This window comes from Heloderma suspectum, chromosome 2, assembly GCF_057233095.1.
Source record: "Heloderma suspectum isolate Gila_16-S chromosome 2, 16-S_ref, whole genome shotgun sequence".
In the NCBI taxonomy this organism is placed as follows: domain Eukaryota; kingdom Metazoa; phylum Chordata; class Lepidosauria; order Squamata; family Helodermatidae; genus Heloderma; species Heloderma suspectum.
The window spans coordinates 164,271,104-164,298,648 of record NC_139459.1 but is presented as its reverse complement, the minus strand read 5'-3'; the positions used below and the strand labels follow the sequence as shown (position 1 = coordinate 164,298,648).

General features: G+C 46.3%; 1 protein-coding gene across 3 annotated transcripts; it reads left to right on the top strand.

The window, feature by feature from the left end:
• Positions 1–454: 454 nt before the first annotated feature.
• On the top strand, positions 455–26,502 carry ZNF653 (zinc finger protein 653). Of its 3 annotated transcripts, none has more exons than XR_014787974.1 (9): positions 455–889; positions 10,335–10,378; positions 13,953–14,168; positions 14,710–15,300; positions 16,575–16,758; positions 17,457–17,568; positions 17,998–18,112; positions 22,563–22,735; positions 23,722–26,474. XR_014787974.1 is itself a non-coding variant. In XM_084835679.1 (9 exons), exons 1-9 carry the CDS (start codon positions 540–542, stop codon positions 23,897–23,899), a joined length of 1,890 nt encoding a protein of 629 aa, XP_084691805.1. In that variant the 5' UTR covers positions 455–539; the 3' UTR covers positions 23,900–26,502. The 3 variants fall into 3 exon arrangements, 2 of the variants coding, with proteins under 2 accessions (XP_084691805.1, XP_084691806.1); XM_084835679.1 differs by having other exon boundaries at positions 22,563–22,662; positions 23,722–26,502; XM_084835680.1 differs by having other exon boundaries at positions 489–909; positions 22,563–22,662; positions 23,722–26,502.
• The last annotated feature ends 1,043 nt before the right edge of the window (positions 26,503–27,545 follow it).

Below are 27,545 nucleotides of genomic sequence, written 5' to 3'. Positions count from 1 at the left end.
AAGAATATGATGCTTTTAAAGCACTGCAACAAAATTATATAGAAATTCATCAAAAGCAGCAGGGCCTTGTGGTGGCTTAGAGACTTAACACATTTATTAGTATTATTATTGTAATTAATTTGCTAGCTTTAAGGTGCGGCAAGACTCTTTTGTTGTTTTTGCTGCAACAGACCAACACAGCTACCCCTCTGGAAATAGAAATGTCATGAATTTCTATCTGGGAAAAAGTAAACGAAGGGGTAGGCAACTTGTAGGCCAAAACATTTGGAGGGCCATAACTCCCATCAGCCCTAACCAGCATAGTCAATGGTAAGGGATGACGGGAGCTGTAGGCTAAATCATAGGGCTAAAAGTTGCCCAACTGCCTTTTGGAAGGTGTCACATGCCTTTGGGCGCGTGGGTCCAGTAAGCTCCTTGAAACCCCGAAACGGAAAGGCGCGTCCGATTAGTCGTCGCCAGTGACGTCGGTACCGTGCGACGCACCCCGCCCCTAACAACAGGATTCCTCGAGCGGAGGGTTCCCTGCTTACCAGGCAGGGATGAGTGACTCGGAGCGTGGCCCGGCCCCAGGCGAGGAAGAGGGTGGGGAGCCGGAAGAAGAGGGGGAGGAGGAGGAAGAAGAGGCCGCCGCCGCTGCGGACGCCGAGCCTGCGCCGGGTGGGCGGAAGGCCCGCGGTGGGCGGAAAGCTCGGGGTAGGCCGCGCCTCACCGAGTCTGACCGGGTACGACGGCGCCTCGAATCCCGCAAGAAATACGATGTGCGGAGGGTCTACCTGGGCGAGTCTCACGGCCCGTGGGTAGACCTGAGGCAGCGCAGTGGCTGGAGTGACGCCAAACTGGCGGCTTACTTGCTGGAACTGGAGCGAGAGCAACGGGCCGGGCGCCGCGGGTGAGAGCCGGCAGGCGGGGGTGAGGGAGAGAGAGCGGTTTTATTATTCATTGTACAGTTGCTATAACATGGTGCCATCAGCATGCGTGGTGCTGTGCAGAGTAGCAAACATGGCCCCTTGCCCCGAGGAGCTTTATAATCTAAAATTCTATGGAGGCGGTGGGCAACTGAGGCGGGGGGAGCGAAGAAGATGAAGAGGAGGGCTAACGGGAAGAATATGTCCAGTTCAGCTGCAGCGTGAGTGTCAGAAGGAGACCACGATTGAGGGATTTCTTCAAAGGCATCACAGATAATGTGAGTTTGAAAAGAGAGAAGTGGTATCAGGGAAGCTGTTCCAGACATAAGGGGCTATAAAGGAGAAAGGGTGATCCTCTACAGCAGGGGTCCCCAGCCCCCGGGCCGCGGACTGGTACCGGTCCGTGGCCTGTCAGCAACCGGGCTGCAGGGGTGTGCGAAACCCCCTCACCTTGGGTCTGCGGGGGGGGGATCCCCCCCCCCTGAATCCTCGCCGGCCGGCTCCACCTGCTGGCGGCCTTCCAGCCGCTGGGACGCAAATGGCAGATGCTCTACAAGTAATTGTTCTACAAGTAATAGGCTACGTAAATCTTTACGTAGCCAATTACTGCAAAGAATAGGGATGCAAATGGCATCTGCCATTTGCGGCCCAGTGGCTGGAAGTCTGCCAGTGGGAACCCCCCCCCCCCCCCCGGTCTGTGGAAAAATTGGACCAGTCCCTGGCGCCAAAAAGGTTGGGGACCACTGCTCTGGAGAAGCAGAAGACTAACTGGTGTGCATGAACAGTGGGAGTTGAGGTGGCAGTGGAGTCCATAGTGCTAGGGATTTATAGATTCATAAAGCTCCCAAGGAATAGAAACAAACTTCAGTTCTTGTTCTTAGAGTTAACTTCCTATCCGCCCATTTTAAAACCTAGGGTGGTGAGCTATGTTTCCAATACATGAGTAGGAGTGGAGTTCAGCTGTTAAGATATGGCTTCAGAATATGTAGCTGGGAGAATAAATGTGGCTAGTTAAATCTGGAGTTAAAATGATGTTCATTTATAAACGTCAGTCATGGAGTTGGGCTATACTCCTATGTCTGTTTACCTGGGAGTAAGCCCCACTGGATATCGTATTTATGAATAAATATGCATAGACTCACACGACTAATGAATCATAACAATGTGTTTTCAAAGGGGCCAAGCAGGGAAGATGTAAGGAAAGGGGTGCTGTTTGACCTGCTACTAGACCTGTCCTCTGGCTGGCAGCTGATGAAAATAATATGCTGGACTAGATGGAGTGTGGACTGATTCAACAAAGTCAATTGTAATGTTCTTATATCTGTTCACTAGAGCAGGATCATTTTTCTTTCTGTGCTCACACAGACACAAACCATAATCACTATGGGTAGGGTTGCTGCATTTTTTGGTGGGACTGTTATGCTCTCCTGACATAAAATTACCTTGTTGGATCAGACCAACCTCCATCTAGTCCAGCATTTTGTTGAAAAGTTAGTTCCTGACTCTGGCTTCACAAGTGTAGAATGCTATCCCTTCCAAGTCAGGTTCTGTGCACAGTCATTGCTTCAGTCTTGTCTGACTTGAACTTTTGTTGGCGCACCTGCATTCAGTCTTCACTGTAATTTACTCCACTGAGTAAGCATTAATATTTCTAATGAAAATGAGGGGTGGGGCCTGGGTATCATTAGCAGATGATCACATTTCTGCTTAATCTCAGCTAGAGGCCTCATATACACATTGAAAGGGGGTGAAGATAGTGTGGAACTCTGTGAGGGATGACGTTGAGGAGAAAGGTGAGCAGTTCCCCATCACACTTTTCTGTGAACCTGTAAAAGCAATGAGTGGAATCATTCTAGGGCAGCCCTTTTGGAACCTGTTAGGTCACATAGTCAAGTTGCCACAACTCCATGATGAACAGTAGTAAAGACCACAGAAAGATCTAGCAGGATTTGATCCTGAGGCAGTGTTGAAAACCAGATTTATGTGGTCCTGAAAATTAATGGTATCCAGTTGGGCCTGAAGATGGAGGGAAGGGCAGCCTTGAGGAGCAACTGTAGAATAGTAGTACAGCACATGTTTAGTATGTAGAAGGACTTTGGTTAAATCCCCAGCAACCATGTAGGACTGGGAAAGACTCATGCCTGAAACCCTGGAGAGCTGCTGTCAGTCAGTGTGGACAATAACTGAAGTAGAAGGATCAATTGTGTAATATCTATCCCCTGTTCTGGGCCAGTCCAGAGCCAAAGGATAGCTGGGGGAGGCGTGACTCCACCTTCTGGCCTTTGTTTGCTGCTCTGCAACGCCAGGTCTGTTACCCAGAAAACATCTGTCATCCATGACATGATCCAGGATGAGGGTGCAGACCTGGCATGTATTACGGAGACCTGGATGGCTGAGGCTGCTGCTCCAACTCTTGCAGTCATGTGCCCAGCTGGATTTTCGTATGCACAGCAGCCAAGGGCTGGGGATCAGGGAGGGGGAGTAGCTGTTATCTACCGGGAGTCCTTGGTCTTCACCAGACCCCCTCTCCGGGAGACCAGGGTTGCTGAGTGCATGTACTGGAGGTTGGGCCCGAAGGGCAGTCTGGGGATTCTGCTGCATGACTGACTTCCTGGCCGAGGTGCTTGAGGTAGTCTCTGATGTGCGTGTACGGTCCCCTAACTTATTGTTGTTGGGGGACTTCAGTCAAAGGCTGTCCTCACGGGGGCACCTCAGGACTTCATGGAGACCATGGCTTCCTGGGAGCTGTACCCTATTCCAACTGGGCCCACTCATGTAGCCGGTCGGATCACTGTCTCGTGACGTTGGACTTCTCAGTTCCAGAACCCCTCCGCAGGGGTGGAGGACCCATTAAAATGGCCCACCCCAGGTGACTTATGGATCCAAATGGATTCCTGAATGCGCTTGGGGATTCTCTGGAGCATGCAAACGGCCACTCAGGTAAGACCTTGGTGGGTGGCTGGAATGTTGCAATCACTGGAGCATTAGATTGGGTGGCTCCGAAACACCCTCTCCCCCTGAACAGGGCTTGGACTGCACCATGGTTCAATCCGTGGTTACGAGCTCTGAAACAGGAGGTGACATGGCTAGAGTGCCAGTGGCAGAAGTCTCGCTCCAAAGACGATCAGACACGGGCTAGAGCTGTATCTTCAGCCTATCACATGACGGTGAAGGCAGCAAAAAAGGAATATTATGCTGCCTCTATCGTGTCTGCAGAGTGCTGTCCCAGGAGGCTGTTCCAAGTGGTCCAGCGCCTGGTCGGTCCAGTTGCTCCTGAACTGCTGGAGCATTCTAAGGCCTCTTGTGAGGCCTTGGCAAGGCACTTTGCGGATAAAATTGATCGGATCAGGACTGTTATTCTGTGCACAGTTAGCAGGCGAGAGGCAGTCTGTGGCAAACTGGTTTGTGGGATCAGTTCCAGGTTCTTCTTTCTGATGAAGTGGACAAGGTGCTTTCATCTGTAAAGTCAACCACCTGCTTACTTGATCCTTGCCCATTTTGGCTCATTATGAGCTGCAGAGAGAGTCAGGGTGAGGGGATCAGGGTGGTGGTGAATGCCTCCCTTGAGGAGGGAGTGATGCTATCAGCTCTCAAGGAGGCAGTGATAAGACCGCTCTTAAAAAAGCCCTCCTTGGATCCCCAAGTCCTGAACAACTTCCGTCCAGTTTCGAATCTGCCATTTTTGGGCAAAGTGATTGAGCAGGTGTTGGCGATGCAATTGAAGGCAAGCTTGGAAGAAGCCGATTATCTAGATCCATTTCAATCGGGTTTCAGGCCTGGGCATGGGACAGAAACAGCCTTGGTGGATGATATGAGGAGGGTTTTGGATAGGGGTGAATGCTCCTTCCTTGTTCTCCTCAACCTCTCAGCAGCTTTTGATACCATTGACCATGGTATCCTCCTGGACCACCTGGAGGGGTTGGGCATTGGAGACACCGTATTACAGTGGTATCGGTCCTTCCTCTCTGAGAGATACCAGAGGGTAGCACTGGGAGAGGAGGTTTCGGACCCATGACCGCTCACGTGTGAGGTGCCACAGGGTTCCATCCTCTCCCTGATGCTATTTAATATCTATGTGAGGCTGCTGGGGGCTATCATCAGGAGGTTTGGGGTGCTGTGTCATCAATATGCGGATGACATGCAGCTCTATCTCTCATTCAAATCTTCACCAAGGTTGGCCATAGAATCCCTGTCCAAATGTCCGGAGATGGTGAGTGGCTGGATGGGGAGGAATAAGCTGAAGCTGAACCCTGACAAGACCGAGGTACTTTTGGTGGTAGACAAGAGGAGGTTGGCGGGTGTTGACTTGGTGTTGAATGGGGTACGGCTACCCTTGAAAGACCAGGTCTGCAGCCTGGGGGTCATTTTAGACTCCCAGCTGTCCATGGAGGCTCGGGTATCAGCTGTGAGCCGGACAGCGCTGTCCCAACTCCATCTGATACAGCGGCTGCACCCCGACCTTCCTGGCTGCTCCCATTGGTAGTACATGCCCTGGTCTCCTCTTGTCTAGATTACTGTAATGTGCTCTATGTGGGGTTACCCTTGAAGATGGTTCAGAAGCTGCAGCTGGTGCAGAATGCGTCGGCTCACCTGATTAAAGGCAGCAGCGGGCATGATCACGTCACTCCAGTGCTGAATTAGTTGCACTGGTTACCAGTTGTTTTCCGGGCCAAATTCAAGGTGTTGATTTTGACCTTTAAAACCCTATACAGTTCCGGCCTAGCCTATCTCAAGTAGCACCTCTAGCGACACCAGACAGGCCACTCAACAAGATCAGCCTTGGCTGGCCTTCTGTCTGTCCCATCAGGACAAGGGAGAGGGCCTTCTCTGTGGTGGCCCCCACTCTGTGGAACTCCCTCCCTAGGGAACTGCCATGCCCCATCTTTAATGAGCTTCTGTCATGCATTGAAAACTTGGTTGTTCAGGCAGGTGTTTGGGGCAGGCTAGGGAAATTTTAGAAAATGATGTTTTAATGTGTAATTTTATTGTTTTTAAACTGTTTGTATTATTGTATATCGCCCAGAGTGGCCAGGTGACCGGCCAGATGGGCGAATAAGAAAATTAATTAATTAATACAATTGTCTGACTTGGTATAAGGCAGCTTCCTAACTGCTCACTCATTGGGCCAGCTCGGATTAAATGACCACCCATCAGGAGTTAATTAATCCTTGAAGGGCCATGGCCTAGAACGGACTGTCTAGAAATAACCCTCACATAACCCTCCCTGGCCAGGTTCACATGGCACAGCAAGCCACAGCAACTGCTAGTTGTGGGTTGCATATGCATAATGACAGACGTCATGTGTCACAGCCCTTGAAGGTTAATTAACCACGATGGGCTGTTGTGTCACCAAACCAGGTCAGTATCTTTCTTTAGAAATGGGTGGTTAGAAATAATGGATACCTGGATTGACTGTCTGTCTACATCCAGAATCCCTTTCATGGATCACTGCCTTGTTGTGGTGAAGGGGCTTGCGTAACTCAGTGAAGCCATAAGCTATGCCGTGCAGGGCCACCCAAGACGAACAGGTCATGGCAGAGAGTTCTGACAAAATGTGGTCCACTGGAGAAGGAAATGGCAACCCACTCCAGTATTCTGGCCAAGAAAACCCATGGAACGTATCACAAGGCTAAAAGATATGACGCCAGAAGATGAGCCCCTCAGGTCAGAAGGTGTCCAATATACTACTGGGGAAGAGCAGAGGGTATTTCCAAGTGGCACCAGAAAGAGTGAAGCGGCTGGGCCAAAGCCGAAAGGACACTCAGCTGTGGATGTGTCTGGTGGTGAAAAGAAAATCCGACGCTGTAAAGAACAATATTGTTTAGGAACCTGGAATGTCAGATCAATGAATCAAGGTAAGCTGGAGGTGGTCAAACATGAGATGGCAAGATTGAACATCGACATCTTGGGAATCAGCGAACTAAAATGGACAGGAATGGGCGAATTTAATTCAGGTGACCATCATTTCTACTACTGTGGGCAAGAATCCCTTAGAAGAAATGGAGTAGCACTCATAGTCAACAAAAGGGTGGGAAAAGCAGTACTGGGGTACAATCTTAAAAACGATAGAATGATCTCAGTACGAATCCAAGGCAAACCATTCAACATCACAGTAATTCAAGTCTATGCCCCAACCACTGAGGCCGAAGAAGATGAGGTTCATCGGTTCTATGAAGACCTACAACACCTTCTAGAACTAACACCAAAAAAAGATGTCCTTTTCATCATAGGGGATTGGAATGCCAAAGTAGGAAGTCAAGAGATCACCGGGATAACAGGCAAGCATGGCCTTGATGTACAAAATGAAGCAGGACAAAGGCTAATAGAGTTTTGCCAAGAGAACACGCTGATCATGGCAAACACTCTTTTCCAACAGCACAGGAGGCGACTCTACACATGGACATCACCAGATGATCAATATCGAAATCAGATTGATTATGTCCTTTGCAGCCAAAGATGGAGAAGCTCTATACAGTCAGTCAAAACAAGACCTGGAGCTGACTGTGGCTCCGTTCATGAGCTGCTACTTGCAAAATTTCGGCTGAAATTGAAGAACGTAGGGAAAACCACTAAACCATTCAGGTATGACCTAAATCATATCCCTGATGAATATACAGTGGAGGTGAGGAATAGATTTCAGGGATTAGACCTGATAGACAGAGTGCCTGAGGAACTATGGACGGAGGTCCGTAACATTGTTCAGGAGGCAGCAACGAAATCCATCCCAAAGAAAAAGAAATGCAAGAAAGCAAAGTGGCTGTCTGATGAGGCTTTACAAGTAGCTCACGAAAGAAGGGAAGCGAAAAGCAAGGGAGAAAGGGGAAGATATATCCAACTGAATGCAGAGTTCCAGAGAATAGCAAAGAGAGACGAGAATCTTAAATGAACAATGCAAAGAAATCAAGGAAAACAATAGAATGGGAAAGACTAGAGATCTCTTCAAGAAAATCGAAGATATGAAGGGAACGTTTTGTGCAAAGATGGGCATGATAAAGGACAAAGAAGGCAGGGACCTAACAGAAGCAGATGAGATTAAGAAGAGGTGGCAAGAATACACAGAAGAACTATACAGGAAAGATCTGAATGTCCCTGATAGCCATGATATTGTGGTCACTGAACTTGAGCCGGACATCCTAGAGAGTGAAGTCAGGTGGGCCTTAGGAAGCATTACTAACAACAAAGCTGGCGGAGATGACAGTATTCCAGCTGAGCTATTTAAAATCCTAAAAGATGATGCTGTTAAAGTGCAGCACTCAATATGCCAACAAATTTGGAACACTCAACAGTGGCCACAAGACTGGAAAAGGTCAGTTTACATTCCAATTCCAAAGAAGGGCAATGCCAAAGAGTGTTCAAACTACTGTACAATGGCGCTCATTTCACATGCCAGCAAAGTTATGCTCAAAATCCTACAAGCTAGGCTTCAGCAGTATGTGAACCGAGAACTACCGGAAGTACAAGCTGGGTTCTGAAGAGGCAGAGGAACTAGAGATCAAATCACCAACATTCGCTGGATCATGGAGAAAGCAAGAGAATTCCAGAAAAACATCTACTTCTGCTTCATTGACTACGCTAAAGCCTTTGATTGTGTGGATCACAACAAACTGTGGCAAATTCTGAAAGAGATGGGAGTACCAGACCACCTTACCTGTCTCCTGAGAAACCTGTACGAGGGTCAAGAAGCAACAGTAAGAACCAGAGATGGAACAACCGATTGGTTCAAAATTGGGAAAGGAGTACGATAAGGCTGTATATTGTCGCCTTGCTTATTTAACTTCTATGCAGAGTACATCATGAGAAACGCCGGGTTGGATGAATCACAGGTCGGAATTAAGATTGCTGGGAGAATGATCAACAACCTCAGATACGCAGACGATATCACCCTAATGGCAGAAAGCGAAGAGGATCTGAAGAGCCTCTTGTTGAGGGTGAAAGTGGAGAGTGCAAAAGCTGGTCTGAAAGTCATCATTAAAATACGAAGATCATGGCATCTGGCCCCATCACTTCCTGGCATATGGAAGGGGAAGAAATGGAAGCAGTGTCAGATTTTATTTTCTTGGGCTCCAAGATCACCGCAGACGGTGACTGTAGCCATGAAATTAAAAGACGCTTGCTCCTTGGGAGGAAAGCTATGGCAAACCTAGACAGCATAGTCAGAAGCAGAGACATCACCTTGCCGACAAAGGTCCGTCTAATCAAAGCTATGGTTTTCCCAGTAGTAATGTATGGCTGTGAGAGCTGGACTATGAGGAAGGCTGAGCGCTGAAGAATTGATGCTTTCGAACTGTGGTGCTGGAGAAGACTCTTATGAGTCCCCTGGACTGCAAGGAGGTCAAATCAGTCAATCCTAAAGGAAATAAACCCTGAGTGCTCATTGGAAGGATAGATACTGAAACTGAAGCTCCAATATTTTGGCCACCTATTGCTTAGAGAAAACTCCCTGGAAAAGACCCTGATGTCGGGAAAGATTGAAGGCAAAAGGAGAAGGGGACGGCAGAGGATGAGATGGCTAGATAGCATCACTGATGCAATGAATATGAACTTGAGCACGCTCCGGGAGAGAGTGCAGGACAGGAAGGCCTGGTGTGCTATGGTCCATGGGTTCACAAAGAGGCGGAGACGACTTAACGACTGAGCAACAGCAACAACAACAACTACATCCAGAGTAGTGTTTTTTTAGCAGTATATAACTAACCATGTAAGGCTATTTCAGAATGAAACAGTGTAAATTGGTCATCTTGGGTGAGCCATATTAACATACCAAGGTGGATTCCTCCATTGTCACATATGCCCAGCCATGTCTGTGCAGCCATGAATAACCTAAATCTGACACCTTAAAGAAAATTCCTCAAAAGAAATCAAAAGTGCAAACCCTTAATTAAAGGTTGGGAACACATGTATTTTGTGCAGGCATAACATTCAGAAAATGCCTAAGCTTTCAGAAATCTCAAAGTTCTCCTGGAACAGATAATTATTCCTGTCTATGTAGATATTAGACATTATATTTTAAAGCAAAAGAACAGAAGTCAATGAACTAATACCTGTTCTTGATAGAGACCTCAGTTGCTCATTGGTGGTGATTGCTGTGTCTGAGGAAACATGTTTAGACGTTTGAATCTTGCCATGCTTCTGTTACTGGCCTGATGAGAGAGATTGGAGAGCAAAATGCTGATTTGGCCCTGAACTTGCTGGGTGGCTTGGGCAGGTTACTTCATTTTGTGTCAGCCTCATTTTCCTCTCTGTGAGTTGGTATCTTAATGGATTGTTGGACTACAGAAATCATACAGGAAGAGGTTTTTTTCAAGGCCTCGTTTGTCTTGTTATTGGGACCCCTATAAAACCTCACCTGCATTAGACTTCCCTTTGTCTGAAATTAGATTTCTGCAGATCTGCATGCATGCCATGACATGCTACCATCTTTACTTGCAGGAAGCCATGGGAGCAGATGCCTTATGAGCCACAGCGGAAGAAAAGTAAGTAAATATATTTGTATTGGTATGCGTGGCATATATTGTGATGTTTTATGAATTATTTTCTGTGCGAAGAGTAGAAAGGTCTGCTCTGTCCTTGGTGCCAGCACTACATGGAGACCTGCTGGTCAAGGGGATTTGGTAGCAGGTTGATATTGAACACAAGAATATAAGAACATAAGAAGAGCCATGCTGGATCAGATCAAGGGTCCATCTAGTCCAGCATTCTGTTTACACAGTGGCCAAACAGCTGCTGACCAGGAACCCATATTGAAGGATTATGGACCTTGAGCTGACATGTAAACCACTGGAAGTTTTGAGCAGGGAAAGCAACTTGTTCAGCACAAAGTTGTACCAGTTCCAGAAGCTCATCAGAAGCCAATGAATTACAACTAGTTCTTACTTCCAGTTAGTTATTAGAATAAACTCACTACAAAACCAGTAAATAACCAAATGATAAACATAGCATTAAGAAATGAAATAAATAGATCAAAGGAGACTTACACTGGCACAAAGATTAGCAGTAGGTCTCTGCAAAGTAAATGTCATTGAACTCATTTCCAAGTATTAACATTAAGTAAGAGTTCTTGCTAACCCTTGTATTGGTTCCAGAAATAGATAAATGGATCTCATGTTTCCTAATTGTTTCAAAATTATCCCACTTCGAACCAGATTGTGTTTTGTTGAGTCTGATACAGTCCATATTTCTCATAACATTTCTGTTGGGGAGGGGGATATTTGGTCCCACAGTCTCCATTTTTGCTAGTTAAACTCAAAACCAATTCAACATTCTCCTGTGCTATAAAATCCACTACATGGCCCAACAAAAGAACTAAGAGGTCCAGTGGTATATTACAACCCATAATGTTCCTTGTTAATTCTACATTTGTCCACCAAAGTTGGCGTTGAGACTACTCCATTTCCAGGACCAATAGTTAGTATTATATATTCTGTTTAATCTTATTGTTGTTAAATATGAACTCTAAAACAATTTTAGAAACCATTATTTCATATTTGAAACTATAAAAATAATTAAGCTGTGTCTGACCCCCTTTTTAAGTATCAATAAATGATAAAATAAAAATGTATTTGCTAGATGTATGCCATAAATTTCCCTTAAAAATCCTTTATAGCTGTTGAATTATTAACAAAATAGTTCAAACTTTGTTAAAGGCCTTTTTATGTTAGCTTGTTTCTAAATCATGTGTAAATGTTAACGGAGCATTGTGAGTAATGGCTGCTAATTGTGAAGTGGAGGGCCTAATAAATACACAAAACCTTTCCCAGATGTTAAAGTCTGCCACTCATATTGGTTTATTCTTGATCTGTGATGGTTTGTCCTTAATTCCCACATCAGACTTGAAATTAGTGAGCCTAATGACTCCTGTTCAGTAGAAATCCAAGGTTCTCAGTAATGCTGCTAACTTTGCTATCTTATAATACAGACCGATATTAGGTACACTGAGACTACACTCCTAAGTATAGACACTTACCTGGAAGTAATTCCCGATTGAACTCAATAGAGCTTCTGAGTAGGCATGGGATTGCCTTGAGTTAAACTGCAATCTAGAGATTGCACTGTTAAGCTGCAATCCTCAACCCACTTACTAAGGAGTAAGTTCCATTGAACACTGTTCCAACATAGGGATGCTTTGACTTGAATTCCTGCATTGAGCAGGGGGTTGGACTCGATGGTCTTACAGGCCCCTTCCAACCCTACTATGCTGTGATTCTGTCTATGATTCTGTGTGTAGCATTGCACTGTCAGGCTATAATCTTATGCACAGAAAATTGTGCTATTTGAGAAGTGTTGTATTGGACTTTTAAATTTGCCTGGGATAGCTTGGCACATTGTTGTCATGCTTCACAATCATTTTGGAAACCAAAGCGAGTAGATATTTTTCTTCATTTACACAAGATTGGGTCTCCCTACTAGAGCATCCCTTGCCCTGTGTGTTGCCAGGTAACTGTGGGGAGATAGATGGTGTCTTGTTCACTGTATAATCTTCTGGGCTAAACAGTGACTTGGCAGCAAAGTAGCTTATGGCAGGAGTCTTTGATACCCATAGTTTGGCAGGTTGAATGAAGGATCTAGCTTTCTGAAAGGTAGGGCTGACATAGCATGTTTTAAATTGGGCCACCACAACATGGGGCCCCTCTTGTCACATATTGCAGCCTGCAAGGGGTTGCTCTCAACCCCTTTATTTGTGGCCTACAGACTGAAGTGACCATGAAAAGTTTGCGACTTCAGTAGGGATGTATGGATTTTTTAAAATATGTTCCATCTGTGTTTCACAGATTGTCAGACATCTTTCATTCCATCATCTGCTCATTGACTGAGTCAGATTTTTTGTAGGAGAATTTCATTTTCCTTGCACTGATTCCCATGTGCGCTAATGCACACCTGTGCAAATTCACATTAACTAATGCGCATTAGCACATTTTTTCTCTTCATATTTTTTTACAACGAAAGGAGCAATCCTATGGTCACTAGACATTGTCTAGAAGGCCATAGGATTTTTCACTTTTGGGGAACTGAGGTCAGAGCCAGGGCTCTGACCTTGGTTCCCAAAACCGCACTCCTTGCCCCCTCCCCATTATTGCTGGCATGGTTCTCTCCGTGCTGGCTATGTCTCCGCACTCGGAAATGGAGCACGGAGATGGGGAAAAGGGGGCAGCCCCAGGGGAAGGGAGGAGACTGCAGAAGCTGCATTATTATGCAGTTTCCTATGCACCACGCAGCCTCCTTGCCTCCCCCTTCCCAAAGCTGTGGCTAGACAGGCAAAATTGCCCATCTAGCCAAGAATGTAGGATGGCCGGAGCATAGAGGCGAGGATCGCCTCTGTGCTCAGCCTGACTTTGGAGGCTACTGAGTATCTCAATAGGGTTGCACCCTAAGTTTACATATAATTCCAGAAAGTTTAAAAAAAAAACTGTCCACAAGTCCGCAGAATCCACACAACCTGGAAAAAGCTGATCTACAATGGAATCCATGGGTTGGAGTCATAGAAATTCGAACTCATTTGAATCCGTTTTAGATTTCTCTGACATCCCTAGACCTGAGAGGTGCACTCAATATCTCCGGGGTTGCTGAAGCATTCCTCTGGTTTTGCATGCTGCTCCAAAATTGCTGATGTTGCAAGGAAAACTGAGGAGCATGTCTTGGCTTACATGCTGCTTTTGGCAATATGGAAACAGCTCATAGAGGCACCTTTAAGCATCCCACTTAGTACTGTGAACAATAGAATGCAGCCTGTATAATGGTAATAAATTGGTCTACGTGGGGGTTTGAGTTATGTTCCTTCTTATAAAAGCCTCATATTCATGGAGTGGGCTTTCAAGCCTCAGCATCTTTTGTGGTTATTTTATTTAAGCCAAAATGGTTTTTTTTTAGTGGTCCTTATTGTCTTCTCTGAGTATAAGAGGAGTTGAGTTACTTAATAGGTGTTATGTGCATAATGTGTTCTGTCTTCAGATGAGGCACGCTTTATCTTTTGATTGTTTGAGGGAGCCTTTTGCTCTATGCTTCTCAAACTCATGTTATTTCTTTCCTCCTCACTTCTTCCCATGTCCCAAGGAAGAAGGCGGAACGTGAACTGCCTGAAGAACACCGTGATCTGGTACGAAGACCACAAGAACCGCTGCCCCTATGAGCCCCACCTTTCAGAGCTGGACCCCACCTTTGGGATGTACACCACAGCTGTGTGGCAATGTGAAGCAGGACATCGCTATTTCCAAGACCTTCACTCCCCCCTGAAGCCACTCAGTGACTCTGAGAATGAGTGTGATGATGGTGAGTGTGCAGCGTTGTGACAATTCCCACAGGTGAAAGACCTAAAACAAGCATGGTGAAATACCTCAAAGATGTAAAACGGATAGGGAATGTGTGCCCCCCCCCCAGATGTTGTTGGACTGCAACTTCCATCAGCCTAGCCAGCATAGCCAATGCTTGATGGGAATTGTGGTCCAGCAACACTTGGAGGGCCATCTGTTCCTCATCCCTGCCCTCAAATATTCTTTTTGTGGTTAAACATGGCAGTTGCTTTTTATATGGCTTCTGCCTCTCACTGTATAATTGGCTTCTTTCTTAGATATCCCCAAAATTGGTACAATATCTCTGAATGTGGAAATTCTTTTCTTGGCTATCCTAGGTCTACCAATGGCTTCTAGCTATCTCAGGGGCCTCCAATCTTTTTGGGCCCGTGGGCACATTTGGCATTTTTAAAAAGTGTTGCCAGTGGTGAGTAGGCCAGTGGGAAACATAGCTGCAGAGTTTGTCCTTTTGTGGCTGCTAAGAATATCCCTGCTATTTTTCTCATCCTTGTTTTTCACAGTTGACAATGGCACAGGGGCTGGAAGCTCTGGGTCTTCAGAGGAGAGCTCTAGCTCTGAGGCAGAGGAGCAACCGGAGAACCAGAAGGCCAAGCCCCAGGTGCAGCAGCCACCAGCAGATGCAGAAGGTGAAAGTGCCAGTGGGCTCATCACTCAGGACGGCATCCACATTCCATTTGAGCACCATATTGAAAACCTGACGGCAGAGCAGGGGGCCAGCATGTGCCACAATCCGCCCCTCAGTGGCCCAGAGACAATGGAAACTGTGGTATGCGTGCCAGTGCCCATGCAGATGAGTTCAGGCCATGGGACTCTGTTTGAGAACGTTACGCAGGAGACACTTGGTGAAGTTGTGGCCAGCTGCCCGGTGCAAGGTGTGATGCAAGGCTCACAGGTGATCATCATTGCTGGGCCTGGCTATGATGCCCTCACAGCTGAGGGAATCCAGCTGAATGTCACTAGCACAGGAGGAGAGGAGCTGCCCTGTGCCATGATTGAGGGTGTGGCAGCTTATACTCAGGCAGAGCCTGAGAACGGACGGCCCAGTAGCATGGAGGCCATGGAGAGCATGGAATACATCGAAACCAAAAAAGGTAGTTTCCTCCACCCACCCGGCTGCCTATTCTCAAGCAGGCCAGGTGTGGTCAGCATGTGTGTTCCCAATAAGGTATACAGCTTTAATCCGCTGTGGTAGGTGTGGGAGTAGCAGTTCCTGCTGTGGATGAGGGAGGGGAGGGTAAGCTCCCAACTGTGTGCCTCCAAAATGGAAAGAAATATCCCAAGTCGTATGCGTCATGCAAATGAATCTGTCTCCTGGCTCTTCTCAATCAACACCCCCCTTCCAAATCAGCTGCTGCTGCTGCTTCCTTCCTTCTGTAAATAAGTTTTATCAGAAGCATACCCAGACTCCTGTGACAAACTGAAATTTCGGAGCAGTTCAATACTTTTCTCCCCCATCTTTTGATTCTGTGTCAAAGCAGCCTAACACACAATGGCTTTGCTTCTTATGCTATGGCTATAAAGTCCTTCTCTAGGAGCAGGATTACAAAGCAATCAGCAATTGCCTCTGAAGCATTAATGGCAGAGGAAGCTTAGGGTTGGGGTCTTCCTGTGTTAAGCATTCTTATTACGAAGCATATAATTGCCTAAAGTGTTCCTTTTAAAGTAAAATGGGCTACCAGAATTGTATATTTAGCTCATGAAAATTGGAAGGAAGGTGTATGTTTTGGATGTGCGTGCATCTGTATTTGATTCATGTGTCAAATTGTTTCAAGGGGACATGAAAGGGTTGGTCAGTGCCTGAAGGAAACATTTTTAAGCAGCTTTACAAACAAGTTTTCAAAAACGACTAGTCTGAAAACATTTTTACTAGCACACACCTGCCCACACATCTGTGTTGGTCACTTGTATTCTAAAAGAAGAAAAGAACCAGTCTTTGTCAAGTTTACTTTTGTCTGGTCTTCCTGAGATGATAACATGCGTTGTTGCATACAAACCTGTCTTCAAGAATGAAGGCTCTTATAAGAGAACAGATCCACATTTCCATTTGGAGTGGCATTGGTAGTTGCTCCCTTCTGCTTCCCACCAATGGACCTCTCCAGCTTACTGCTGTACCTATTCAAGACCTAAAGGCCAGGCCCAGAAGACTGACCACAACTCCAGTGAGTTTCTGGCCGGTTTAGATACCTGCCACCCTTCCTGCCCAACCAGATGCAAAAGATTCCTGGAGGGAATGCATTTTAGGAGTGATTGGGCCTTGGCTAGCTCCTCCATATACCCAAGCCTCAGCCTCTGTATAATCTCTGGAATCTCCAGGGAGAGGGCTTCAGCATTCAGAATTACAATTTTGCTTTGTGATTGCTGACAGAAAACGGGGAGCTTTTTGAGCTCAAAAAAGAGGAGCCGCAACCCCCAACAGAAATAGAGACGCCCTGTGACCCAGAGCCAGCCCATGAGAGTGGGGGGCTGGAGCCAGAGCCTGAACCTGAGGAGGAGACAGATGGCAACAACATGTCATCCATTATCTATGAGATTCCAAAGGAACCTGAAAAGTGAGTGAGCAGCAGCAGGTGATTGTGGCTGTCTGGGTCGCTGTGTTCAGGGGAAGGGAGTGGGCGCTGCTGCTGGACTGCTTGCTCTTGGAATGGAGGTTGTGGAAAATGCTTATCTTGTGTCTTGTGTAGTGCTGTGCATGCCATTATCCTGGTTGCCTTCCTGGTGTTGCTGCTACCATGTGACTTGCCATTGCCCAGAAGTTTAATATTCCACATTGACACCCCTGCAAAACCCACAATCTGTGTGATTTGATTAAATGACAAACACGCATGAATTTACTTTTCAGTTGGATCAAGCTCTAGGATGTGTGGGGTGGCTGTGGTTATGAGGACTGACAAGATGCTCTATCAATTGGAGGAAGCTCTACACCTGATTCCCTGAAGCCTACCTAGGTTCAGTCAGTTCTTGTTTCTGAGACTTTGGCTCATGTTTTCAGACTCTCCTTTGCAACCTTGAAATGTAGGTTCTCAGGATTCTGGAAAATGCTTAGACTGGTGAAGTCTCTTGATTCCATTTTTTTATGTGCTGCTCGACTAAATCTGCTTGTAGAATACAGTGGAATGCATAGGTATGAATTGCATCTGAGTTAGTTGTTTTCAGTTTGGTTTTCTGAGATGCAGGGGGGAAAGGAGGCTCCAGGAACAGTGGTTGTGGCTTTCCTGCAGACAGTTTTCTACCCTTTTTCTCCCTTTAGGAGGAGGCGGAGCAAAAGAGGCCGTGTGATGGATGCAGATGGCATGTTGGAGATGTTCCATTGTCCCTATGAAGGGTGCACCCAGGTCTATGTAGCTCTTAGTAGTTTCCAGGTATGGTTCCTCTGTCCCTCATTCTGACTACTAAACTGTGCTCCATGTTAGAGAGTCTAGCAAATAGCGTCAGTAGCAATGCTACTTTGCTTGGAAGGAATTGCATCATTTGCCCAGTTGCTTTCCTTTCATTTGTGATATGCAGCTTCTTACCTTGTTGAGGTTCCTTTAACATTCCCCCTCCCTTCCCAAAAAGAACTTTGAATGACTTGAACATAATGTTTTATGGAGCTGATGGGGAATAATAAGTAATGATGCATATTCTCCAAGCCCAACTACTGGCTTGCAAAGCACTGAAGGCTCTCAGTGAGGAGCAGGGGAGGCTACTCTAATTCAGTGTGTATTCATGTCTTTGTGATGGAGTGACCAGATCTTCCCAATAAGGTACCTCCAAAGGGGAATGCTCATCCCACCTCTTTCTGTCCCCAGAATCATGTTAATCTTGTTCATCGGAAAGGAAAGACGAAGGTGTGCCCACACCCAGGTTGTGGCAAGAAGTTCTACCTGTCCAACCATCTCCGGAGGCACATGATAATTCACTCAGGTACGTTGTCAGCTCTAAGGATTCCTTTAGTGCGATGCTTTTATAGCTCTTTCCTTCTGCATCTTGGCTTAGAGTAGTTGTGACGAAACTGTCTAGCTCCCACATCAGCACATATCACAGCCTTGAAAGTAGGGAGATCCTAACCAGGATTTCACACACTTCATGCTTCTGGGACATCTAGCAATCATGTAGCATTGTGAAGCTTGGGTTCATTCTTTTTGGCCTTATCTCTCTGATGCATGGGCTTGCTTTCTCTCTTCCACTAAGAACAGGAATTAGGAAAGTACCTTGAGACATGCATAGGCAGCCTATCTTGGGTTTGGTGGGCAGTAAATTGGCAGTAGCCAGGAAGGGAATGTGGTCAACAGTTGGCAAGACATAAAGGTTGAGAGACTTTGGGACTGACTCACTGAGTTCAGTTTTAAACACTGGAAAGAATATTTATGTAATAGACTTTATTCAACTTTGCCTAGAAGCCAGTAAGGTTGTTGGTCCCGGTTGTTCTATAAAACAGTTTTCCAAAAGTTTTTTTGCCTCATGTGGGTTCTTTCCCTGGTATTAGGTGCATTTATAGAGCACCCCCCAGGCTGTATGGGCAATTTCCTCCCCCATCTAACAAATTTCTCTATTCCCCTGTCTCTTACCTTGGCATTAAGAAGCAGTGTAGCCACCGGTCTCTTCTAGCAAGCCAGGTCCTCTCAATTAGCCTAAGGGGTAAAGCAGGTGTGAATTTCTCTTTTCTGGCATCATATATGCAGTGTAAATTTAGACTGTGTGTGTATGACTGTGACACCCCAATTTTTAAGTACAAATAATGATGAAACTAGCATCTTTGAAGTTTGTTAGAGAAAGTTTGCTGCAAGCACATAAACTGCAGGAAAATAAATTACAAATTCCCACATGGAAAAGGAGACAGTCAAAATGGATTCCCAAGTGGAGGAGAAGAGTGAAAAAATTCTAGCTAAACTGAGACTTGGTATGCAGGAGAAGAGTAGTTGTATGAGGGGATATTGGAGGAAAGAATGTGGGGTAGAGTTGCCTAGGTATCTCAGAACCATTTCTCATTTACAGTGTGGTTTGCAATATCTACGATCTCCCTTCTATCTTAAAGCAAGGTCCTAACAAGCAAAATAGATAGGAATGATGCTTTCCCACAGAACAGGTTGTGTTAGAACAAAATACCTGGGCTCTAAACTACCCTGCCTTCAAAGCCTGTTCTCTTTAGCTCAGCCAATTTGCTGAAACCTTACTATTGTCAGCTAAAAGGAGACAACATCCACACATTGTGGTTTAGATTTGGGATGAGCGCACAATGAACAGGAAGACTGAAAACAATTCAGAGACAGGCAAATCTGTGCACAATACGCAACTAATCCTTGCAATCCATATTTGCAACAACCCTGTGGGGGAGGGTATTGTCCCTCTTCCCCCATTCTACAGATAGTTACCCAAGGCCATTCAGAGTGCTCATGACTTCTGGTGTGTGACTGTCAGGAGCGCCCTGGCGGCCTCTTTCAGTCTACTCCAATAGCTAACTCAAGACACAGACAAAAGGATTCTTTTCAAGGCTTTAATCCTTTTACAACATAATGACTCTTTCAGATGCTAATCACCAGCGACTAAGCAAGGAACAGCAGAGTAGCCTATGCTCCGGGATAGGCAGTTGGTCCCCATTTGAAGGAGAATCACGGGAAGATCCTGAACTTATGGGCTAGGGAGAGTTCCCCCCTCTTTCCCTTGGGTCCGCGGGACGCGACGGTTGCTTGCACGCCAAACGAGCGCTACGCCTCCTTTCCGCGCCCTCCAGCTGTCGGCACTGTCGGCGTCGAGTGTCCAGCAAGCCCCCCTCCCACACTCTCTCGCTGCCAGGATCACTATCTCTCCCAGGAATGCTGGCAGGAGGAATCTCTGCCAGCTGCTGTGCCTGTGAGAGATGAGCGTGCTCCTCTCCCACGGATTGCTGTTCCTCCTCAGAATCAGAACTGCTCTGGGGTTCTATCGGCTCAGTTTCCACCCTGACAGTGACGCCTCATTCTCCAGTCTAGTCACACTCACGTTCTTGCACTCTTGTTTGCGCTAGTGCATAAAGCGCTTCCTGGGTGGGCTGTCCACTGCACCACACCAGCTCTGTCACCACTCATATACTGACTTAACTTGGTATTTTTGTTTCAGTTTATTAAATGCCATAAACAATTATTGGTCTCTTGCCCTAGCCCACATAATTCATTCCCTTTATGAAATTTGGATTATGCCATCTCCAGCACTTACACAGTACAATTATTGGAAAGAGGCTGTGGTCCCAATTAGAATGTTAGTATTGCATTGTCTTGGCTGAGAGGAGATATTTTTGCAACCTTCAGTAGGTGCTCCTTTAAATGTTGGACTCCAGTTGACTTGTGCTAAGGAATATTGTTGATTAGCCCAATTTGATTGAACAAATGAACAACTTTAGATATTTGGGCCTTAATTTCAATGCCTGACTTTCATGGAGACAACATCTAGATGTAATTAAGCTGAAATCATCCCAGTCTACTCATTCTCTCCTTCAGTTCTCTCAATCACAAGGGGGAAGTTTGGTTGCCCCTGCAGTTGAGATATTTCAGAAGCAGGTAGTTTCACAACTGACGTATGGTGTTGAGGTATGGGGATACACGAATGCCTCTATTTTTGAGGTGGTTCAGAACTCTTTTATGAGATCTCTCTTAACTGTCTCCTGGAGTACACCTGGGGCCCTTCTAAGGGCAGAAGTAGAATTGATTTCAGTTAAAACATCTATTTACGCTGCTCTCGCTTTGTATTGGCTCAAGTTGACCCATATGAGCGATTCCCGCCTTCCAAAAAAATGCTTTCAAGAGCAACTTCAGACCCCATCCCAAAAGTCTTGGGTAAACCTGACCAAACCTATGTTGCAAGCTTATGGAATTGATACTGAGTCCTTTCCTTCTTTCCCTTCTGATAGAGTAAAGCAGAGGCTTAAAGAAAAAAATTATCTTTATTCTAAGTGGATGATGTGGTTACAATCTCACAAATGCCTTATTCTTGCTGGTACCCACTATATAAGATGTCATTTGGTCTGGAGAGTTACTTTACAACTCTGACTGTGCCTCACTTATGGCATTTACAGCATTGCGTCTACAATGCATGCCTTCTGCCTTCTTGGAGGGAAGATTTGACAATACCCCAGTTCATCAGAGACTCTGTATCTGTGGGTCTGGGGAGGTTGAGGATGTCTCTCATTACTTACTAAGATGCCCTCTCTATGGCCATCCTAGGCGTAATTTTTTTTGCCATTATTTCCCAGAGCCTCCTAAATAGAACAGCTTTAGAACAGATATGTGTCCTTCTTTCTGGCACTGATGCTTTCACCACTGCCCAGGTAGCAAAGTTTGCCTTGGCAGCAAGGAAAATACGTGCCAAAGCCTAAACGGCCTACTAGGGATGATTCTGTTGGATGTATGAATTTATGTATATACAAATATGTGACTGTACTGTTTTTTTTTTCTCTCTCTCTCTCTTTTTAATGTACATTGTGGTGGCCTATGGCTTTAAGGCTATGCCTATGGCATTAATATCGTATCGTTGATTAGCCCTGCACTGGGGTCAAATCAGTGGACTGTCCATCTTAAAAGCACAATCCTTTGGGGTACCTGAGGTTCTTGTGTCCAGTGTTTCTCAGACTGGGCTGTGAGGGACACCAGTACTCACTCACTCACTCCCCCCCCCCTCTCTCTCTCTGTGTGTGTTTATGCATTAGAGATGTGAAGGCTGGGGGAGAACTGGAAAAATAATTTGAGGGGATTGGACCCAGCATTTTCATTTCTCCAGATTGCCTATATGCCCTACATTGGCCCAAAGCCACTCTGGGGGAACCCAGATGCTGGGCATACGCAGCCTCTTCTGTAAATTAACAAAGAGAGAAAGAAGGTGCCACTGGCTCTGCTGCGGGAGCACTGAAGCGGGGAGGAGCTAAGAGACCACATCTGGGGGTGGGGGAGAGAAACTGGAGAGGCAGAGCACCCAGGTTCCGGGGGCATCTTGCCCAGGGTCCCCTCAACCTTGGAAATGCCACTGGGGAGGAGCGGCTTCAGGAGTCCTGTGGAGGCTGCATGTGAAGTGGTGCGGGCCAAGGGGCATGGGTAGTAGCCAGAGGACAGGAGTGAATGAATTGTTCAGAGAATGCCTGAGTTTACAACTGGAGCAAGATGTCATAAAGTCTGAGACACAATGCCCTATTCTTTTTGAGGGTGTGTCACACATTTGATCCCTGAGATTGTGTTCAGCCTCTGGGGTGGCACTGCATTAGGCCATTGGTGGTGCTAGCTGCTCAAGCTAGTGCTTTGTGGAAGATGATAGGTCCCCAGGCCCCAGCCTTGGTCTGTGGAACAGAGGGCTCTATGTAAGATGTTTCCCTCCTGGGATGGGCTGACACATTTTGCTCCTCTTCACTTAGGAGTCCGTGAGTTTACCTGTGAGACCTGCGGAAAATCCTTTAAGCGGAAGAACCATCTGGAAGTCCATCGCCGAACACACACAGGAGAGACACCTCTCCAGTGAGTGACCTGGAGTGGGGGAATGAATAGAAAGCCTCTGGGCTGAGCCATTCTCTAGCGTCTGATCCTTAGGGTGAGGTCTGTGGCACCTGCTTGCTGTTGCCTTCCTTGTGAAAGTTGGGAAGCTGAGCAAGATAGATCACAGGGCTGAGCCTGCCTGGTCTGCTCTTCTGCCCCGAGTAGCTTCACAGACTGTATAGAGTTTTAAAGCAGGGCTGATAATCAATTAAATTTATGACTATATTTTTGTTAAGAACGTGCTTGCTCTTTAATGATTTGGGTTTACCAGGTGGCATGTCTGGCCCATGAAAAAGTTGAAGACTGCTGGGGAGACATGGGCAAAACAAGCAGCTGCTTTGGGGTTTTGTTTTCTCACTTTGTGGTCTTTTTAGCACCACAAGCACGTATACAGGGCAGCATTATATACACAGAGGTCAAGACTTGAGCAAGGCAGAGATGGGGATGTTTCAAGATGGGTTGGAGTTTCCAATCCCCGAGTGGAAGGGGACATTGATGGGTGTTTTTTTTTTTAAAGATAGGAACCCTGAATGAACCATGTAATAATTATTACAGTCTATTAATAGAGGTAAATTTATTTGAGAGTAAATCATTGTATTCAGAAAAGGTACCTTAAGGAGTTGACTGAAGAGGTGTGTGCAGATTATTTACAGCTGTTCCATCAGCACTGTGTGGCCTTCTGTAGAAGACAACACTAGCTCCAATCTGTGGCTGTAGAGTTAAGTAATGAACTAACCTGACTGACTGCATTCTTTAAACATTAGTTAGAGCCCAGCATTAAAACTGCTGTGAAGAGGCAGTACAGAGCTGTCCCTGGGTATGATAGCGCTCCTACCTGTGGTGGAAACCGCTGCCAATCTGACTTCTGCCATCTCTGAGGCGGAACTGGTTGACACGCATGCTCTGATTTAGTTAAGGGTGCTATGTACACGCAGTTTGAAAGATGGGCTGCAATAGCTGGTGGCGTTCGTTGGGGCTGTGGGCTCTCTGCTGCTCCCATGTGCTAGAGTGCAGAGGGGTGATGGCTGTTTCCCTCTGCAGGTGTGAGATCTGTGGCTACCAGTGCCGGCAGCGGGCCTCTCTCAACTGGCATATGAAGAAGCATACCTCAGAAGTCCAGTACAACTTCACTTGCGAGCACTGTGGCAAGCGCTTCGAGAAGTTGGACAGTGTCAAGTTCCACAAGCTAAAGAGCCATCCGGATCACAAGGCTGCCTGATCCTGGCCATGGACCACTTTATTTATTGCCCCACCAAAAGTCCCAAACCAACCGAGGGCACTTCTTGCACATTCACAGCTGGGGATGTGGTGTGTCCTACCCATGGCAGAAGGATCCTTCTGTCTGTCAGTATAACATGGGGCAGATGGTGACCAATTTTAAACATTTTAGTTCTGATGTGCAGGTGTCAGAGTTCTCAGGTATTGCAGGGTGGGGAGAGTGTTCAAACAGCATCAGATCAGTTCATCCTGTACCTGGAGATTGTGGTGCTACAGCTGTCCTGTCTCCCCAAGGGGGGAGGGACACTGCAACAATAGGCAAGAAGAACCGTAGCCAATTAAAGTGTCTGTAGTTTGCTGTTTGCTGAGCAGCACCTTTGCTTGTCTGGCCACCTGATACTTGGCCTGAGGCAGGAGTACAACAGAAGGGTCCTGTCACTGGCATGTGAAGACGACAGAGAGGCCAGTTCCAGTGTGAGAATTCTAGGTCTCATTCACATGACCACTTGGTATCTTTTGATAACAATGCAAGATGACTCTGGCTGATCTGCATTTATTCATCTAGCCTTGTGAAAGGCCAACACTTGCAAAAAGTAGGTGAATCAAGAAAGCTTATATGCTGGCTTAAATCTGGCTCTGCTGTTGGAAGCTGCCTCTCCCTCAACCTTCAGTGCTATTGGAAGACAAACCAGAGTTGACCTGTATATATCTTTTCCTGGAATGTTAGTGCCCCATAAAACACAAGCATGTGGTGGATAAACTCATGTTCCAGCTCTGTCAGAAGTAAGATCCCTCACTGTTCTAGGCCTCTGTGCCCATCCTCTGTGGCTTGCTATATTCAGAGTCCTCTTTGTGAATAGGAATTTACATGACTTTGATGCCATAGGACTGTGGCTTCTAGTGCAGAATACTGGGAATCTTAGCTTTCATTTTTTAAAAATGAAACCAAAGACCCATCTAGTCCAGCATTTAGTTTGTACAGTGGGCATCCAGATGCCTATGGGAAGCCCACAAGTAGGATATGGGTGCAATAACATCCCCTTACTCGTGTTCCCCAGCTCCTGGTTTACAGAGATGTAGTGCCCCTGATACTGGAGGCAATATACAGCCTTATCCTCCATGAATTTGTCTTACCCCCCTTTAAAGCCATCTGAGTTGGTGGGTATCGCCACTTCTTGTGGGAGTGAATTCCATAGTTTAACTTAACTGTGCTGTGTGAAGAAGTACTTCCTTTTGTCTGTCCAAAATCTCCAATTACTCAGCTGCATTGGATGACCAATGAGATTTCTAGTATTATGAGGGAGGGAGAAAAAACTTCGCTGTTCACTCTCCTCTTCAATTTTCTAAATCTACTTTTCAGTCTTCGGAACAAAGGTGAAAATATGGAAAGGTTGATGCTGGGCCTTCTTTTTGGCTGTACTCAAAACTTGACAGGGTTCTGGGAAGGGTCTCTATTGGATTGATCTTCACTTGGGAAAGACATGTGGTAGGTCCATTTGTATGCACACTTCAGAAGGGCAAAGGCGTGTGTGTGCTGGGGTCAAGCAACTGGATGTGTCTTTGCCATTGCGCTGTAGGCATATGATTTGATTTCATTGTGGGATGAGAGGAAGGGTAGCTCCCCTTCTGCCCTTCTGGAAAGTTTACTTTTGCCTCTGCTAGTAGGTTAAAAAGTAGGGGTGCCTTCCAGGTGGCAGTGAATGGATGTAGGAGGGAGCCCTCTCCTTCCCATGTAAAGCATGCCTCCGTGAAGCTCAGAAGCATTGGTGCAGCCTGGTTCTGGTAAACTCACTCTCTTCCAGTGGTTTCCAAACAGCCTTCTCCACGTCAACTTTTCTGAAGAAACCGTGCCTATTTGCCCTCAAATCCCTGCATGTTGCAAGGGATTCTGGGACATATTTTAAGGAGTTCAGTCCAGTCTGGCCTGTTGTGAACTGAGGACACCCTGAACCGTGTTGTACACTCCTCTGCAGTTGCATATTGCAGGTGGAGATAGGTACGGGTGAGCAAACTGATCTTCAGGGAACCTTGTCTGTCATTACTGTTGTTCTTACTGTGGAAACTTGAGTTCCCTGGAACACAACTTGAAAAAACTGGCTCTCTTGTATTACACCAAGGCTCCTTTCATGTGCCTCTTGCTCCTCCCTCCATTTGAGGGCTATAACCAGGATGCTGGGAGTTGTAGTCCAACATATCTGGAAGAGGCCAGCTTAAGGAAGCCTAATCCACAGGTTTGCTTGGCAAGTATTTTGACATCTTGAGAATCTCTGCTTTGGTTCTTTTCAAAGGTGTATATCTAGCTATCACGATATTCTGTAAGAAGCTTGAACGTAACTGACAAATGATTAGAAAAGTATAGGAGTTTTGAGAAGGGCTTTCATTGGTTACACAAGGCTATGACTACCCTTTTATACACCCCTTTCAGTTACTATTTCCTGTTTCTGTCCCAACAGCTCTGCTCTTTAAGCCCATCTCTTCCTTCTATCCATTTCTGTCACACCTTACCAAAAAACAAAACAACCAGAACCACGCACAAATGTGATTAAAATCCTGTATCTTGGATGCAGACTAAATGCCATAAAGTAGCAGATATATGGAATTATTATTAATTTGTATGCTTACATAATGTCCCAGTCGAGCTTTTTGGTTGTGGATGGTGAAAAGTTGTTGCTGGAGAGAACTATCTGGCTTCTGGTAATTCTCGCACAAACTTGTTCATGAGTGTGATGCAGTTCTACCTCGAAGGTTCCAGCTTCCTCTCAGCAACTAGTTATTGCTCCTCTGTTTTTTCCTCATGCACGACTACATTATTTCCTGTATTTAACCTAAGGTGGACATCTGGGGTCCTCATGGGCTAACTGCTCCTCAGGGTTTCTCTAGAACAGGGGTGAGCAACCTGCAGTCCTAGGTCCTCATGCAGCCCTCAGCCTAATTTTGAAAGCCTGCAGGTGATCGATTCAGACTTCTGGCACAGGCAGCCTATCCCTCCCTTGGCAGTTGGCTCAGCAGGGAGGCGGAGTGGGGAGAGAAAAGGAGTGGCTCTGCCCCTCATCGGCATGCACCCCCCTGACATATTGCCCCTGAGGGAATGTAGCTGTCAGAAAAAAATTCCCCCACCCCTTCTCTAGGGGGAGCATCATTGACCTGCCTCCTCAGTCTCTTGCTTCCAGTTTCCACCGTGAGAACAGTGTCCTTGTCAGATTGAGCCCTTTTGCTATATTGAATTCAGAATCTGCCTCTACGTTTTGTTTTTATTTATATTCTCCTGTTCCATCATGGGACTCATGTTGGCATCTATAAACTTCTTATCAATCTCCCACCCAAGGAGCACTAGGTGTCCCTTGAGTCAATGAGCCTAGCAGCAGGTTCCCTTTTGTAATTTGAGCCTTTGCCCAGCAGGTGGAGCCAGATCAACATCTGCCTGGCTTAGTGGGCCTCCTTGCCAGGGAGGGTGGGGGGAGAGGAGAAAAGATTGCCCCACCACCCATCCTGCACAGGCCTTGTAGAGGGAGCACTGCTGCTGTGCTACAGGTGTGTGTTCTGCTGTTGCTTTCCTCTTTATCCCAAGGAAGGTGTCCTTAGCCTCTTCCCCTAGAGGAAATGTGCTGGAGCAGGCAACCTGATACCCTCCAGATGGTTTGGACCAC